Raw genomic sequence first — 16,932 nt, 5'->3', positions numbered from 1 at the left:
AAGGGACTAACATGTAATTGCTTTGTTTTAAATATCAAAAAAGTTTTTCAAATTCTTTGTGTTCTTCGGAAATGCTGCAAATCCAGTCAATTTCAAGGCTTCAGTAGTTTTTGAAACATGTTTGGTTTTTTTTTTCAGATTGGGGGTACCTTTTCAAAGAAAAAAGGGACCTAAAACAAAGTTATTATTTACCACAACCTTAGATCTTTCCATACGTGTGTGTGAATCTTTGCTTGAGAGTGTGTAGGGGGGAGGGGGGTTAGAGGGACACAAGCCTGGAACCCCCCCCTTCAAAAATTGCTGGATCCGCCCCTGGTGCCATGCATCAAAGGGAAAACCCCGCATCCAATTTTAGCACAACTTCGACCCGGTTAATTTTTAGAATAAACTTTTCAGATTGACATCACACGCACATCATACGAAAGTTCAAACAATGTAGAATAAATTCATTATATTTAATTTTTAGATAAATAGGAATAATAATGCAAAAATTAGGTTGTGTAAATGGCACGATTACATAGGTAAGTCGGGTTACCTGAACCCCCTAACATTTGTCATTGGTCATTGAGGACAAAAAGAGACTGTAAATTGAAAACAGGAATACTAGTAATCTGGGACCACCCTTTCAATAAAACCAAATGATACCCCCCCCCCCCTTCATTGAGTCAGAAAGTTGTAAGCTTTTTTTTCATTTAAATAAAGTCTAGATGAAACATACCCGGCGGAGTAAAGAGTTCTTCGTTAATTATATGGACGTATTACTTTTCGTGCTTTTCTGTGCGGATTGGAAAAGACACATGACTATATAAATGGTGTGTGTTTACAACACGATTACACAATGCACTAAATGTTTATAAAGAAAAAAGAGAATAAATTTGTATTATTTTGTAATGAAATTTGTACTTTTCTTCGGGATCCAAGAAATATATCATTACTCTGTATTATTTTTTTTAATGTCACAATCATTCTCGATATCCATGGGTTTTGCTTCCATTCTATTTCCACAAACGAAATATAATTGACATAAAAACGATGCTACATGTACTTCGTATTTAAAAGAGGTCAACCAACACTGTGCATTTCCTCACAGTTTACATAATGACTGTAACATCTTTACGGTAGAAATATTGCGTTAAAATTTGTATCTGAGTTAACAAAAGCGGCTACCGTCGTAAAAGCAGCGATTTGCAATAAAACAGGGGCTTCCTGTAATTTCATATAAGGACATACTGGAAGATCATGGAAATTGAGTAAATTTTAAATTGGTTATGTTGAAAACGTCAGACACTGAAATGATTGAACCTGATTGAAAATCGTTATTTCTAGTCAAATATCTCCTCAAACCCCACCCCTGGGTTTCTCGAAACAGAAATCATTTTGCTCTTTTGAAAAGTTTCTTATAGTGCTATAACTGCAATGATTGACTGCATTGGCGTCGGAAGCAAATTGAAAGTGGGGGGGGGGGGCTAAGTGTAAAAAAAAATTTTTTTGTACCTCCAAAAACACTGACAAGCAAAAAAAAAAAAAGGAAATGTCTATTTCCCAAACACGAAAATCCTATTCCGTGGGGGGGGGGGGGGGGGGGGGGGGGGGGGGGATCTTTTTTCGTGCCAATCCGGTACCAAAACTTTTCTTCCAAACACCACCACTTTCCCCATTTTTAACCTATACTAAGACGTATCAGTGGAAAGTGGGGGGGGGGGGGGCTAAACTTACGAAGATATGTTCAATGTCTATACTAAGTATATATTTGGAAAAAAAAAACCTTGTTTGCAATAAATAATCGTCCCGCCCCCCCGGTTCCGACGCCTATGTTGACCGTGTGAAATGATCACATTTTCACTATGATTAAAATCGGTCAAATTACATAAGATCTACTGACATTATTCTGAACTGAAATTTGCAATTGCATTTCTCTCAGAAGAAATATACATCAAAAACTAGCGCATAGAGTGTAAAAAACAGGAAGCTCGTAGGTGGGGCAAATCATCAGCTACATGTACATCGCTGATGCAACCAATGAGAATCAACGTCACCATTTGACAGCCGATAAACACGTAGCATTGAGAAAACTGGCAAAAATATAAAACGCCATCTAGCTATAAATTGGTGTCCTCTCGTAATGCAGAATATGACTTCAAGTTTTCTTCAACATTATTATTAGATAAGTGCCTGACATATTATTCTTTACCTTCATATGACTCAAGTGACTCATATTTCGTTATTATTTAATAATGTCATCTCATAAGCTATTAATTTAGAAAAGCAATTTTAATACCATTCACAAAGTTTAATGACAAATGTTGTAAACACATTTGTTATCATGACGCAACAGGTTGTCATGATATTTAGATCCTCGCCTTGTGCATGCTACTGTTTTAATTAGAGCCATGACTGAAAGGGTATTTAGAATTTTCATGGTTAGATATTTTTAAAATGACAAAAAGTACATGTAAGATCTAGTAATATTGTCAATTTGATACACTTAAATCTCTATTTATTATAATTGATGTGAAAAAATTTGACTGAAATAAATAATCCAAAACATTTCCATATGCAATTCATCATTAAATCGAATGCTGACTGGCTTTTTTTTTTAGGTCACCTGAGTCACTTAGGTGACCTATTGCCATCTGTTTTTGTCCGTCGTCGTCCGCCGTTCGTCTTACGTCGTTAATCGGTCGTAAACTTTCGATCATTTTCAGCTTCTTCTCTAGAACCGCTGAGCCAATTTCAACCAATTTTGACATCTATGGGTGAAGGGGAACAAAAATTGTGAAATTCATGGCCCCGTCCCCCTGGGGCCTGAAGAGTGGGACCAAAACCACTAAAAAATCTGCTTTACTCCTGGACATCAAGCAGTCAAACTGTTGGCATGATTGTTATAAGCACTGAGTCCTCTACCAAAATTGTGAAATCCGTGGCCCCAGGGTCGGGGGTTCTAATGCTAGGGCGGGACTCTATAGATTATATAGTGAAAGTGCATTAATTCTTTGAAAATCTTCTTCTCTGCTCCTGGGTATTAAATAAACAAAGTTGATGTATAGTTATGATGAGCAAGAGTGTCTTCCGAAATTATGAATTTTATGACCCCAGGGTCAGGTTTCTAGTGCTAGGGCGGGGCTATATAGATTATAGAGTGAAAAGCATTATTTCTTTGAAAATCTTCTCTGTTCTTCGGCATTTAATAATCTAAACAAGTACAAAGTTATGTTGGATAAGGCTGCCTCTTCCAAAATTGTGAATTTCATGGACCCAGTGTCAGAGGTTCTAGTTCTAGAGCGGGGCTTTATGGATTATATAGTGAAAAATGCATTATGTCTTTGAAAATCTTCTCAGCTCATGAGCATTAAATAAACTAACCAAGTACACAGTTATGTTGAATAAGTCTCTTCCAAAATTGTGAGTTTCATGGCCCCAGGGTCAGGGGTTTTAGTTCCAGGGTGGGCACTATTGATTATATAATGAAAGTGCAATAATTCTTTGAAAATCTTCTCCTCTGCCCCTTGGTATAAAGATAATGAATTTAATTTAAGTACATGGTTATAATGAGGAAGGGGGCCTCCTCCAAAATTGTAAATTTCATGCGCCCTGGGTCAGGGGCTCGGTTGTTCAGGCGGGGCTTAATTGATTTTGTAGTGAAAAAGCAATAATTCATGAAAATTTCTCCTCTGATCCTGGGAAATAAGCTGATGAATAATTAAGTACATAGTTATGATGAAGAAGGATGCCTCTTCTGAAATTGTGAATTGTTTGGTTTTTTTAGGGGGCTCTGATTATTGCTGAATATTACTGATTAGTTGAAATGCATTTTTGTCCCCCTGCTTTGCCTGTTGGTATTAAGTAACCAAACTGAGCAGTTTAAGTCTTTAGTTATGATGAGCAATGGTGCCTCTTTCAAAATTGTGAATGTCATGGCCTCTGGTTTAAATCATGAACCAAATTCAATTGTTGGAAAATTGTTGCTCCGGTGACCTTTAATGCCCATGGACCTCTTGTTTAAATACTAATTGCTATGCTATTAATTACACACTGTATTTTCAACGTTTTTTCGTTTTGCTGCACACTGCGGTGTGACTGATCTAGAGGAGATGTATACTCCTCCATGGCACCTGATATCTGTTTGTACTGCACCCGATCGGTATTTTTGATTACGGTTCGTTAACTCTGTTTTATTAACACTTACTAACAAGGTCATTATAACTACCATAAAACGTTCGAAAAGGTGACTTCAAACGAAGTGGTTGTCATCCATGTAGCATCATCTTATATGTGAATAACCTGTTTCGGCAAAATGAATAATGATTGCATGCTGTTTAGTTTCAGATTAGTTAGAAGGCAAGATCTCATATGTTAACAGTATCATTCACTCAATTCGATCTGGGTCATCGGATGCTAAAAGGCAGCTACAAGGTGTTTCTATTTGACTAGGTCTGCAGCTGCTCGAGGTGATGTCTCCATGGTCAGACCTCTGCTTTTCGGGTCTTTGAGGACAGATCATCTCCACCTCACATTTGAACTGCCTCTATTTCTTCTTTTTCCCGAAGGTATCCATCTATGAGCAACCTACATGGTATGACCAAGTCATTGACAGCGCCTTGTTTGGATGGTCAGCGATATTGTTGGCATCCCAGTTCTTTTCAATAGAATGTAGTAGAGAGTTCTTCATCACATATGATTAATTCACTGTATGTTGTTTAACGTCCCTCTCAAGAATTTTTTACTCATGTGGAGACGCCACCACTTGCCGGTGGAGAGCTACAAATTTTGTCCTATACTCGGCACTCAGGACCATTGAGCAGTGAGGGATCTTTTTCGTGCCAGCACCTACAGCGACACAGAACCTCGGTTTATACAGTCTCGTTCGAAGGAAAGGTCTCCACGTCCCACAGTGGGATTCATCACATATGGTATTTGACCAAAATATCTACTCGTATATCTTTACTCTTGAGAATACGTATAAGGAATTTGGTTTGAAAGACCCCCAGCTTTCAATTACCAAAAAGGTCTTCCAGCACCCTGATCCATACAGGAGGATACTGAAGACATTGTTGTTGAAGATCCTGATCAAGGTGTGTTTGTTAAAGCTATGGATCTCCATACTGGTTTCAACATGGACAAAGCCTGGTTTGCCTTGCTGATTCTGGTGTCGATTTTCTTGTCACAATCGCCCGTTGTGGCGATTTTGATGACAGACCTCCTCAACATCCTCTTGTGGTTTGAGTTGATCAGTAAAGAATCAGTGGTATTTACTCGTAATACGTGTGTCTTAATGCCGTAGACTTTCAATCCAATTTTGTATACCGTTTCACTGAGAAGGTCTGTGTTCTACTGAATATCCTGGTGCCTGTTTGATAGGAGGCCAAGGTCATCAGCATAATGCAGGTTCTCTAAGATTAAGGTCAGTGTCTACTTCAATCCCTGTTTTTTGCCTTTTGTGCTGTTCTTTTTCATAAACCAGGCAAATTTCGAGAGAAAATAGCACAGGTGACAGAATACACCTTTGCTTCTTTGCACAAAGGGCTCTGTAGGCTGGCTGTTATTCATTACTCGGGACACACATCTACATAGAGGGACTGGATGATATGAACCGGTTTCTTTGGGGTGCTGCAACACAGGGTTTTCCAGAGAGACACACGGTGTAAGCTATCAAGAAGCTTAATTTCTCAAAATTAACGAATACAGGATAGGGTATGCTGTTCCACTTGATAACTTCTCAAGTATCTGTTCTAATACAAATATATGGTCAAAACAAAATTTTCTATATTTCTAAATCAGATCTGCCCCTGGTAAAGCATGTCTTTCACAGCAGCTGGCTGCGACGCCTTTTAGTGTGATGCATTGAAGACCTTGCTGGTGAGAGAGAAAAGTGTAATCCCTCGAAATTTGTTGCAGTCTCCAAGGTCAATTTTCAATTTTCTTGGGCAGCGTAGCATACTTGGGTTTTACGAGGTAGGGTTGCTGGCTTTATACACTCAACTCTCCTCCTTTCTCACCTGGGCTTTAGACAGGGAATAGCGGGATAATAAACAGTCTGTAAAACATCCAAATATGAAACAGTTTTGTCTTACTCTGTTGGGTCTTTTATTTCAAGTTCAATAAGTAATGATGTTTGTTTCCCAAAATGTCATTGCTTTAAATGGTGACGTTTTATGACTTGTACATCATTATATTCCGGATTTGGAAATTTTTTTTGTAAGCAGTTCAGTTCTAAGTGTTTTTGGATTTGTGTATGAAGGGTTATACTAAAAATGATGTAAATTTTGCATTTAATGCCACCCGGTTAATTTGAAATTAGTGTCACTTTGCTTGAAAGCCACACACAATTACATTTCTCGATATTTTGCATATTTTCGTTATAATAAAGCATTTGTCATGTATTATACTCAAAAAAATCATAAGGGCTATCATTAGGGTCACATAGCATGAACGTTGATGTAGTTTTGGGAGAGAAACAATCGTTTTCGTGAAAACAAAGCAATAGAGAATGCAAAAGACAATTAATTAAGAAAAACGATAAAAACAACAGCTAGTTTTTGGTGTTTTTTCGTAATGATGTTTACGACGCAAAACTTGATAAAAACTATTTTCAAGTGCCGGGCATGTTATTCTTGTACTTCATATGGAATGACCAAGGCCGTAACTACCATTGAGGCAAGTGAGGCAAATGCCTCACTAAATTTTATGAGTTTTCTGAAAAGTGACAATTTTTCACATTGAACTTATGAATTATGTTCGTCTTCATGCTAAATTATTTACATTTTCAACTTTTGTTTCAATTTCTGTAAATCGTTCATCTCACTAGGTACCTCATTTTCATTTACAAAGCATGTAAGATATAATTCAAAATGTTTAGTCTGCGACTTTAGAGCATAATTATACGCTCTAACCACTGTGCCATGCGGTCAACAATTAAAAACATAAAAACTTTCTAAGAGTAAATCTTTTATTTTCTAATATCCATGTTTCAGGCCCCCTTCCCCTGGAAACCCTCATCACTGGCTATCATACTAGGAATGTCCAGCGCCCTTGCCTCACTAAAAATTTGAGCCTAGTTACGGCCTTGATGACTCATATTTCATTATTTAATAATGTCATATCATAAGTTACTAATTAAGAATATCCATTTAAATACCATTCACGAATTTTAATGACAGTTTGTTATGACGCAACAGCTTGTTATGATATTTAGATCATCGCCTTACGTTTTAAATAGAGCTATGTGTGAAATGATATTACAAAATTTTGGTTTATTTTTATCTGCCTAGTTTATCCTAATTTATAATTTAAAAAAGATATTTTAAATGACAAAAAGACTGAAAAAGTACATGTAAGCGTACTTTTGTCAATTTGATACACTTCGATCTCTATTTAAAGTTTGAACCTTTGATAGATTTTATAAAAAAATTAAAATCATGCAGTTTAGGGGCAAGTTGATCAACCTATATGGATGGAGACAAAGTATAGTATCTTAATACGTCAGTAAAACTAGATCAATTTAGCAATGGACGTCTAATCCTTCTTCTTGTTTTTTTTTTAATTTGTCAGTTTTTGAAGTAGTGCAATTACACACCCTTATAACGTAATCATTCTACATTTTATAACAATTCTGGGATATTGATATAGTGGTAGTTGATCGAGATATAACACGGTAAATGGTAGAAAATACATGGAACTATGCAGTTGTACCGGTTCGTGTATCCCATTGAACGTTTTTGCATAAAAAAAGATATTTGCATTATTCACACAGATTAGAAGTACATGTTTGTATTTTTCAAAACTTTTTCGTGAAATTCGAACGTCCAATGTTTAACAATGTGATATACAATTCTCTAAAACTATTATCGCTGAGGAAAACCCCTTCGAAAAAAGATGGGTTGCTTCGGGAGTCTTTTGTCCCAAAATACTTATTTGTTTGATGAGTGGGGTTTTGCACTTTTACGAATTGTATTTTTCTGTGACATCTGAAATAGTCTTTTTTCAGTTTAACACACATGCAGTGGAATGCTTTTATTGAACCTGTCCGAGTTTTGGGAAAATCTCATTTTCTTTGTTTAAATTCATAATGACCAAATTTATCGCTCGGTTGATAATATTTTGTGTAATCTGTCAATAAAACTTGGATCAATTTGACTTGATTAACCCATCTGTTAAAAATACAGACAATATACAAAGGCAGGTAGGTGGACACCGCCTGTGTATAGCAGGTGTCTCAGGACGAATTTCAAAATTATCATACTGTCCAATTTCATGAATTTGCTGACATTGGTTCAATTTAAATTAAACACCCGGTACTTATAATCATACATATAAAGGTGTTTTTTTTTTTACTAAAAATCACACAAAAATAATATACAGTAGTAATTCATGCATTGCAAAACGATGCATACTGTCGATATTTTGAATATTATCTACAACTTCTGTATAGGTGCATTGGCTTTCAATGATCTGATGATGTCCTCAATCTATTTCCTGTTTTGGTAACAGGTGCAACAAGCCTGAGTGAGAATCGATCAGTGCAAATCTGAAGTCTTTGTTAGATAATCGATAGATCGATTCTCTATTTTTATACTCTGACCTATATTTGCCTTCTCGACCTCATGAAATAGCCTGAAAAATAAACATATTGAAAATTTTCCTTGCATCGTTAGACCTCGTTGATGCTGAATTCAGGCGCCATCGACAAGAAGAAGCCAGCCATTCCCCCGAGAGAGGCAATTCCACAGTTTGTCGTTATTATGTTATAATATGCATATATCGACGGTTTGAAAGAATACGTTTGCTGGTTGTATACATTAAATAGAGTCTCAATGGACTACAGGCGCGATAAATGAACAGAAATCGATATCCACTCTCCAAGTAGTGCATCCACAGAACTCGCCAATATCTTGACGTCACAAACATTCTGCAAGATGATTGGCGGTCTTGACATAAATATTTAATAAGTGTCGCATAGCTAATGTCGCGAAATGGATTACCGATATTTCACAAATGATCTCAACTAACGTTTTTCATCTCGCTGGAGGTCATTTGACAAAAATGAAAATTATTCAATATTGATAATGAGAATATCTCGAGCATGAGAGGGGAAAAATGTAGAAAGTGAGGAATAATACAAAGCCCAGTTCTCTCTCATCCTTTATCCGGATTGGATATATATTAATGTTGAATCTAGTGTTTCGCAGCTTTACATTCATAGCATCTGTATCGGGAGTTGAATACACCGGAGGTTAGTTCAAACTCTGGAATGATGTCGACGACTAGCAGACGTCCCTCCCTGCCTCCGATGCCGGACCTCTCCCATCTTGATGAAGCAGAGAGGAAACAGATAGAGGAAGTCCTGAGAAGGCAGCATGAAGAGGAGGAAAGGGAACAAGAAATGATAAGGTGAGGATAGACCAGCCGCCATTTTGTCTGCAGTCACAGAATATAGACACTCGATGTCCTCAGATGGCATAAGCATCTTGGTTCGTTTAGAACTATGGAATGTATTACTTAACTAAGTGCAAAAATTTTGTCTCCTTATAAACAAAATTTATACATGTAAAATTTATAGCAATATGGGCCTAGGTCTAAATCAATGCACACATGTATGCAAGTAGGTGTGATTTTAAAAAAAAAATTATGCTTGCATTGATACATATGTTAAATCTGATTGGAAAATGCGAAATGAAGAATGACTAATTATCTGTATAAGTCCAGATTAATTTGATCAACGAACAGAAAACGAACTAGAGGTACTGTGAGCAATGAGCTCACTAAATGATACCCCCCGCCTCCCATATGAATATAATGGCACTGTTTATGTTTTGCTCTGGAAAATCCAAAATATATGTCAGATCAAAAAGTAAAATAGGAGGTTCACAATGACAATATGTAATAAAGATTCTGTGAAAGTTTCATTAAATTTCCTTCAGTGGTATGAGAGGAGTTGCGGATAAACGAATTACATATACCCTATATAATTACATATTTATCATTAGTAGCAAATGAGATAATAAAGTATAGATTGATATATCGAAGGAGCTTAAATTCATAATAATTCTTGATTAAATATATCCGCTGCTATTCGAAAGGATAGTTTTATATTGACTATTATCGCAACAATTTTATATATAGGAGACACATTCTTCGAGGCATCTTCGCGATTACTTCCCTTTCGTCAAACTCTTCAGCTGTAGGAAATAGAAAAAGCCTCGAGGCGCTTTATTCGCATGAAGCTGAGGATAAAGTTTAATCTACATTTCATCCTTTAATAAAATTAGCTAATTAATAAATTGCCATCGACTAGACTGACCTGTATGATGGATCCACGAATAGTATTATTTAACCTCAAACTCGGGAAAATGCATAGCCAAATACTTTGGCTATACACCTCACTACAAAATTTGCTTCCTTTGGGAAGAACAGCTCCAGGTAAGCAGGTAAGCACGGACATCTTGACACCTTTCGCTTTTACAGTAAGATAACTGGTTAATTTTCGCACATCTTCTCTTTACTACATATGTTTTAAGATCAGCCGATTCTTTTTTACATATCCGAGAAATGAAGGTCGTCTCCAGTTTTCTGGAAAGGTTAGGTTGTGGAGAGCCAGGAATCAGGATTTGCCCTCCTCTGAGCCAATGAATTGTTTATAAACGGACAGAGTTTGATGGGTTCTGGTCATTCATTTAAATTTTGATTTTTAGATAAACAAAATTTCAAAGTATCATGTTAAACATTAGACAGTGTTAATGAATTTATTATTTTTAGTTCCTTGTACTCCCCATGTCCAATGTTGGTTTTGATTGAAGTTGGTATATCTATGCTTTTAAAAACAAAATATATACTAGATGTTAATGGAATAGGGGTAAAAATAAAACTTTATTTATGCAAAATAGTTAATAAAGCTATTATAACTAAAATCATGCTGGACCTGCATATTACTAAATCCATTTTAAGCAAGGGAAAAAACAAAACAAGACATATATTGCTCATATTCTTATCACTGAGCTATATACTTGTAAATATTGGTTGCTTTTGTTTTTGCTGTCTATGCATAATTGTGCTGATCAAGGTTCAATGAGTTGAGATTTGTAAAGTCTTTAGTCTGAAAATGATACAGGTATGAGGCCACATTCTCGAGAAGCATCTTTATGTGTCTAGACAGTATGAATGGTTGGTTAAATTGGGAATTATTATTTTCAGTCATGAACTAAAAGGGGCAAATGTAATTTTCAATGGATATTGAATATACACACATTTTCATACATACTTATATTAGTATGATAATACTTTCTTCTTTCAGGAAAATGCAACATGATTTTGATGCCTATCGCCAATCTGTTGACAAAATCAACTTGGAGGCAAAAAAGCTTGGTCCTCAAGGTCAGCTAGACACAGGAGCAGTGTGCCAGATTTGCCACAAGACAAAGTTTGCCGATGGTGTTGGACATGTTTGTCACTACTGCCAACTTAAATCTTGTGCTAGATGTGGAGGAAGAATGACAGTCAAGCAAAATAAGGTACTACTACTTAGTACTCAACTAGTGAGTCATGTAAATTCATCATTATTTTTTTTAATATCTAACAATGTTCTCTTTAGGAGTTTTGCAATGTACTTGTGTTGTATCAAACTTATGCTAAGGAACATCATATTGAGATTGCAGATCTTCAGAATATCATTAATTTTTCAAAATTTGAAATCAACTAAGGTTTCTGGTCTTGAGTCATGAGTGTTTTTGTAAAACCACCCCAATATACCAAAAAACCTATCCTAAAGCAAAAAATTATTAACTGTTTCCAATAGTATTGTTTCCCATCTCATCATAATGACTCCTCTTGAAAAAAATTTATTGACCTAAAAGAATTTCTTTTATTCATTCAATCAATCAATCTTGGCCGCTTATCACATGCACCATGATAGGATCTAAGCAAAATCAGTGTTCTCTGTTGATGGGATTTTTTTTTATTTTAAAATGTTAAAAAAAAATTATATTTACTACTTATTAACATTTTATCAACAATTTAAATTTTACTTTAATAAATGTTTAAAAGAAAGAAAATAAGTTCCCTCTCTCCTGGGTATGCAACTCTCACTTAAGTTATGCCAAGCAAACGATTTTCATGGATGGCTTTAAGACACTATACCAAAAATAAATCTCATAAAAATTAAAGTTAAAAAGAACTGAAGAAATAAGGGACATGCATTGAATTTTTGGATTGTCTTTTTGTCAAAAACACTGAAGTGAGATGTGATTAAGGATGTAACCCTGCATCTTCCATCTCTCTCTCTCTCTCTCTCTCTCTCTCTCTCTCTCTCTCTCTCTCTCTCTCTCTCTCTCTCTCTTTTCTCCTCCACCCCCTTTCTATTTCACCATGACTGACACTCTATGGTTCTTTTTGGGCCTCTTTCTTTTCTTGAATCAAATTTACAGAATGGACTGTATTTAGCTGCACATCCATCTGTGACTAAGTTTTTCTGTCCGTGGTTAAATGATACTGGACCTTTCATCACAACCCATCTTTTCCATTAGTCACTGACAATGGAACAGTCAATCATGTACTGCACATAAGGGATAAAAAGCAATACACAGTTCTATTGTTATCCCGTGTAATTGAACACTTGCTCGCTGGATCTGTCCGTTAATAATTTATCATAATATTGATAAGTGTTCACTTCTAGCCAGAACACTCAAGGAATTTATAACAACAGTTATTGCAGATATATTTGCACATGTCAAAGGAACATTCGATGCCAAAAGGCAGTGAAGATTTTTATGTGTATTATGTCATTTCATACAGTTTATTACCCATAATCCTTATAGTCGATGATTTTTATAATAAAACAAAAAAATATGAATTTCAAAGGTTATTAGTATTATTTTTCATTCACTGACCGTGTTTATGAGATGCATTGTTAAAAATGTCAGTACCTTTCCTTAAGCAAGGGATGCAGTTTACCACAAGCTGATTTCAAGAAAATTGGTGCATCACTGTAGTGAATTACTTGAATTGATAATTCATACATAATGTATTTGATCATAATTGTAGGGAATCTTTGAAGCTTAGTGGTCTTGAAGGTCAAATTTTACAATACTGTGAATCAATAACAATTTTATAAGGGCAAACGATTGAGACAAAGTGATTGTGAATTAAACATGAACAAGAATTTTTGTTTCTACTGCATGGCATTGCAAAGATTTCAAGATATTAAAGTGCTTCAAAATACTATTACATTGAAATATTGTAATGAATAGCAGATATTTTAGTGAATCATTAAAGATTTAGCCTAACAAACAAGGAATAGTCAATCCTATATTTTAATGGTGAAAAAGGAAGTTAGCTCTGTAGGGACCTATGTTTGCTCCCCTGAATTTACTGTGCAAGTCTGAATGCTGATTCTAAGCTTGGTAATATTTAACTGCTGTTATCTTTATATAAGAAAATCAGTACAATCAATATGGAGCTATTCCTCACTGGTGCAGAGAGGGCTGGTTCAGGGGAAGGATTTTGGAGCATTGTTTGGATATTCAAATATTCTGCGGTGCTTTTCAGATCTTTGACCTTCATATAGAGATCTCCAGCTAATATCCAAAGGTTTCCATTGCTTCACAGTCTTGCATTATGCAGCATGTATACCATCCAATCAAAAGTTATCCAAACTTTTTTGTTCTTATATGCACTTGATATTACTTGGGTCTTTGGTATCTTCATTTCTTTTGAAAATGACCTAGTAATACTTCCTCACTAGTCATGCGTTAATTATGACATCATGAAATGAACTGTTATTCCTTTATCCTGAAATATTCTTCAAAAATAACTAACTAAAGTTTGAGTTTTTTTTTCATTGTTTCACATAGAGCACAACTTGTGATCGAAAAAGTGCAACTATATAATGATAGAGCTGTTTCAGAAGTTATAAAGCAGTCATTTTCAGGATTAAAAGTTGTGTTTGTACAGTTAAACTGGGTTATGAAGAACCCACCTATCAGAATATTTTAGTTATCAAGAACTTTTAATGAATCTCATGGAAGACATTTCTTTTAACATATTGCTTTAAACTTTAAAGATATAAAGAATCTTGGTTAAAGGGAAGCAAAATTTAGAGTTCCACTGTAACCTTCCTTAAAACCAAGTTTTACTGTATTTTAATTCTTTATTGAAGGTACATGTACACATGCAGAAACACCTGTTTATTTTGCAAAATTCAAGAACACTGCAATTTCACAGTCTGTTGTCCAATACCTGAACTCACGAAGGAAACTTTTTAATAGGAAATGAAATTACGAATATCTAAATGATGTTTGAAATTGGATAAAAAGTGACAGCTAATTAATTGGTTTATGGATAGGGTCACTTTATGCACAATGGAAACCTAGCTCTTTAATTAACATAATTAGGGAATCTTGATTTTCTAGATTCTTCTACTTATAAACATTTGCTATGGTATAGAATTTCTCGTTGTTGCAAAAAACATTCTTTGTTTTGATCCTTCCATGGTGATCTGTACAGTTGCAGAAATTCATTATGAAACTTCTGCAAGTTTGAGTTATTGGCTGTTTTCATAGACTGCAGTTATTTACATTCACAATGACTGTTTGGTGTAGCTTTGGACATCGTCAGAAGAATTCAATCAATACCTGTCATGCTTATGCTGTATAGCTTACTGTGCAAACACTCAGAGGCACATGATCATATCTGGCATTGCTCCATCGCATTAAACTTATAATCGGCATCTACGACTATATGATATAATTTTAGACTATTTATGTGACATTTGAATAATGTGAAATCAGGCAGAGACCACATTGCAGACTTAATTTGACTATACTTATTTGCAATTTTTTTATTGATCGGTTTCACTCAAAACTGTTGTCACTCTGGGGTCTGTTTTCACATACATTTGTGGAACTCTTTGCTTTTGTACTTCAAAATGTTTGTGAAAAAATGTCAATCAATTTAAATAAAAACTTACTGGGATGTTCATGTTTTCTGAATTAATTGCACAAATTTTATATTTACATGTACAAGGTAATTGCATATATATATATATATAGATACATTTGTTCATGAAAGATAACCATACTGATCAATTTTAGCATTAATCAAGTGATACATTTTTCATAGAAACAGTGCAAGTTTATTATGTTGATTTAGTATGACCTTCCCCTTTTTCAGATTTGATATGCATTCAAATAACATTGAGATTGTGATTTCTGGTGTAACATTTGGTGGTGTTTGTTTGTAAGGGTTTTATTGGCAAGCTGTTCTTGTTTACTTAGATGCACTCCTCTGAAAGTGCAGATAGACCAATGTCACATCATCAATGAATGTAACAAAGATGAAAATTTAAACAACCCACTGAAGATACTCTTGTATACTGTATATCTACTTGATATCTTAGTGTGACTCGCAAACTGAAAAATATTTGGTCCCCCCACAGAAATTATTAGGTTATGCCCACCTAAACTGAAATTTCTTCCTACAGCCTGTTATAATGTGCTGTATTTTGTGATTTTGCGAAATCTTTTTGCTATCTCATGAAAAAAAATACTCTCAGCAGTCAAATATTACACAACACCAAAAAATGGCCTGCATGTACAAGTCCATTAATTTACAGTGAATCAACTGTTGAACTAATTTGCTTTTACTTTTCTTTGTGTATTCTTTGTTAATATACCTATTTAATGATTGGTGTTTTGGAAAGTCATATCTGGATATAATTTTATATATTGTAAAGAAACATACCAGTAATGTGAGTTGTTCATTATTGAATATGTTCAAATGTTTTTGTTATGAAATTGCCAAATTTTTTTTTTCTTTTGCTTTTATATAAATGATATGGTCAATACATTTCATCTCATCTATAAAGTTTATTGAATGCTTGTGCAATTAATAAGCTTAGAAACCTGGTGCACATTTTAGAATTTCACCAAATGACTTGTGGTTGCATATCTCTTAATTATGGCATCTCAGAGCGGTGGGTTCCATCAGAGAGAACAGATCAATAGCTTATATGTAGATAACAAAGGGAAGCGGAATTACGTGCTTTACTGGGTCGATGGGGATACCATGCCTCCTATTGATCCGTGCGGGGGAAGATCATCGGAAAATTGAGAGCAATATAGCCTCAGAGGGTCTTCTTCTTTTAATTCTCATGTTGCATCGCTTGCACACCCCCAAGTAGATAAATGCACCGGCCGTCGTTGATTTAATGTAGATTGATGCAAATATTTTTTTCATGATCAAATTATATATGCATGTATACCTGCAACATCTATTTTATGATATATTTCTTCCAAAATTATATATGTGTCTTTAAGTATATTTATGAAAGACTTAGTTTTGGTAATAATTAAAATTATTAACTCAGCTATTTTTGCTTTGAACTTGACCATGTTTTCTTTTCCTGTCTGTTAGAAATTGGATGATAAAACTGCACCCCCTGTCAACAATCCACCAACTGTAAGTTTCGATTGGCTGTTGTATTCACTGAAGTCAATTCTCATTGGTCAGTGTGATCATCATAACCTTTCATTCCCATTAACTAATACAATTAATGAAATATTTAACTCCAAAAAAAAAAAAAATTAAAAAAATAATTAAATGCTAACATTCATGTGGAGTATATATGATTTCAAATCTTTAGTTTACATGTATTTTTGAGTTAAATTTGGCTGTATACGTAACATTTTTCTGAATTGAAACAAATACAAAACTAGATGCTAATTCATATCCATTGAACACATTCCGTTATTATAACTGCATGCATATACATGCAAGATTTCTTAGTTCTTCAATTTTTTTCACATTTAGTTATGCTTTGTTTTAAAAATGGGTACATGATTGTGTTTGTTTGTCTGATATGTGGCATGTTCAGGATCTAATGAAACTTTTGCATTCAGCTGTTTGATTCAGAGATGTAGAAAACGAACGAGCTACCTGGATTGA

The 16,932-nt window shown here is 34.9% G+C and overlaps 1 protein-coding gene across 5 annotated transcripts in view; it reads left to right on the top strand.

Annotated features, from left to right (window-relative positions):
• The first annotated feature begins 8,820 nt into the window (after positions 1–8,820).
• Positions 8,821–16,932, top strand: part of LOC134228380 (regulating synaptic membrane exocytosis protein 2-like) — a 35,530-nt gene continuing 27,418 nt past the window's right edge. For 3 of the 5 annotated variants that reach the window (XM_062710039.1, XM_062710033.1, XM_062710051.1), the window contains exons 1-3: positions 8,821–9,387; positions 11,288–11,504; positions 16,402–16,446. In XM_062710039.1, the coding sequence (XP_062566023.1) occupies positions 9,248–9,387; positions 11,288–11,504; positions 16,402–16,446 (402 nt within the window). In that variant the 5' untranslated portion in view covers positions 8,821–9,247. Of the gene's footprint in view, positions 9,388–10,207; positions 10,417–11,287; positions 11,505–16,401; positions 16,447–16,932 lie in introns of those variants that run through there. The other 2 variants (XM_062710058.1, XM_062710046.1) reach the window with 2 other exon arrangements.

Source organism: Saccostrea cucullata, unplaced genomic scaffold (genome assembly GCF_032062105.1).
Source record: "Saccostrea cucullata isolate Sc308-1 unplaced genomic scaffold, CSIRO_AGI_Scuc_v1 ctg146, whole genome shotgun sequence".
Lineage (NCBI taxonomy): Eukaryota > Metazoa > Mollusca > Bivalvia > Ostreida > Ostreidae > Saccostrea > Saccostrea cuccullata.
This window is presented reverse-complemented; position numbering and strand designations above follow the sequence as displayed.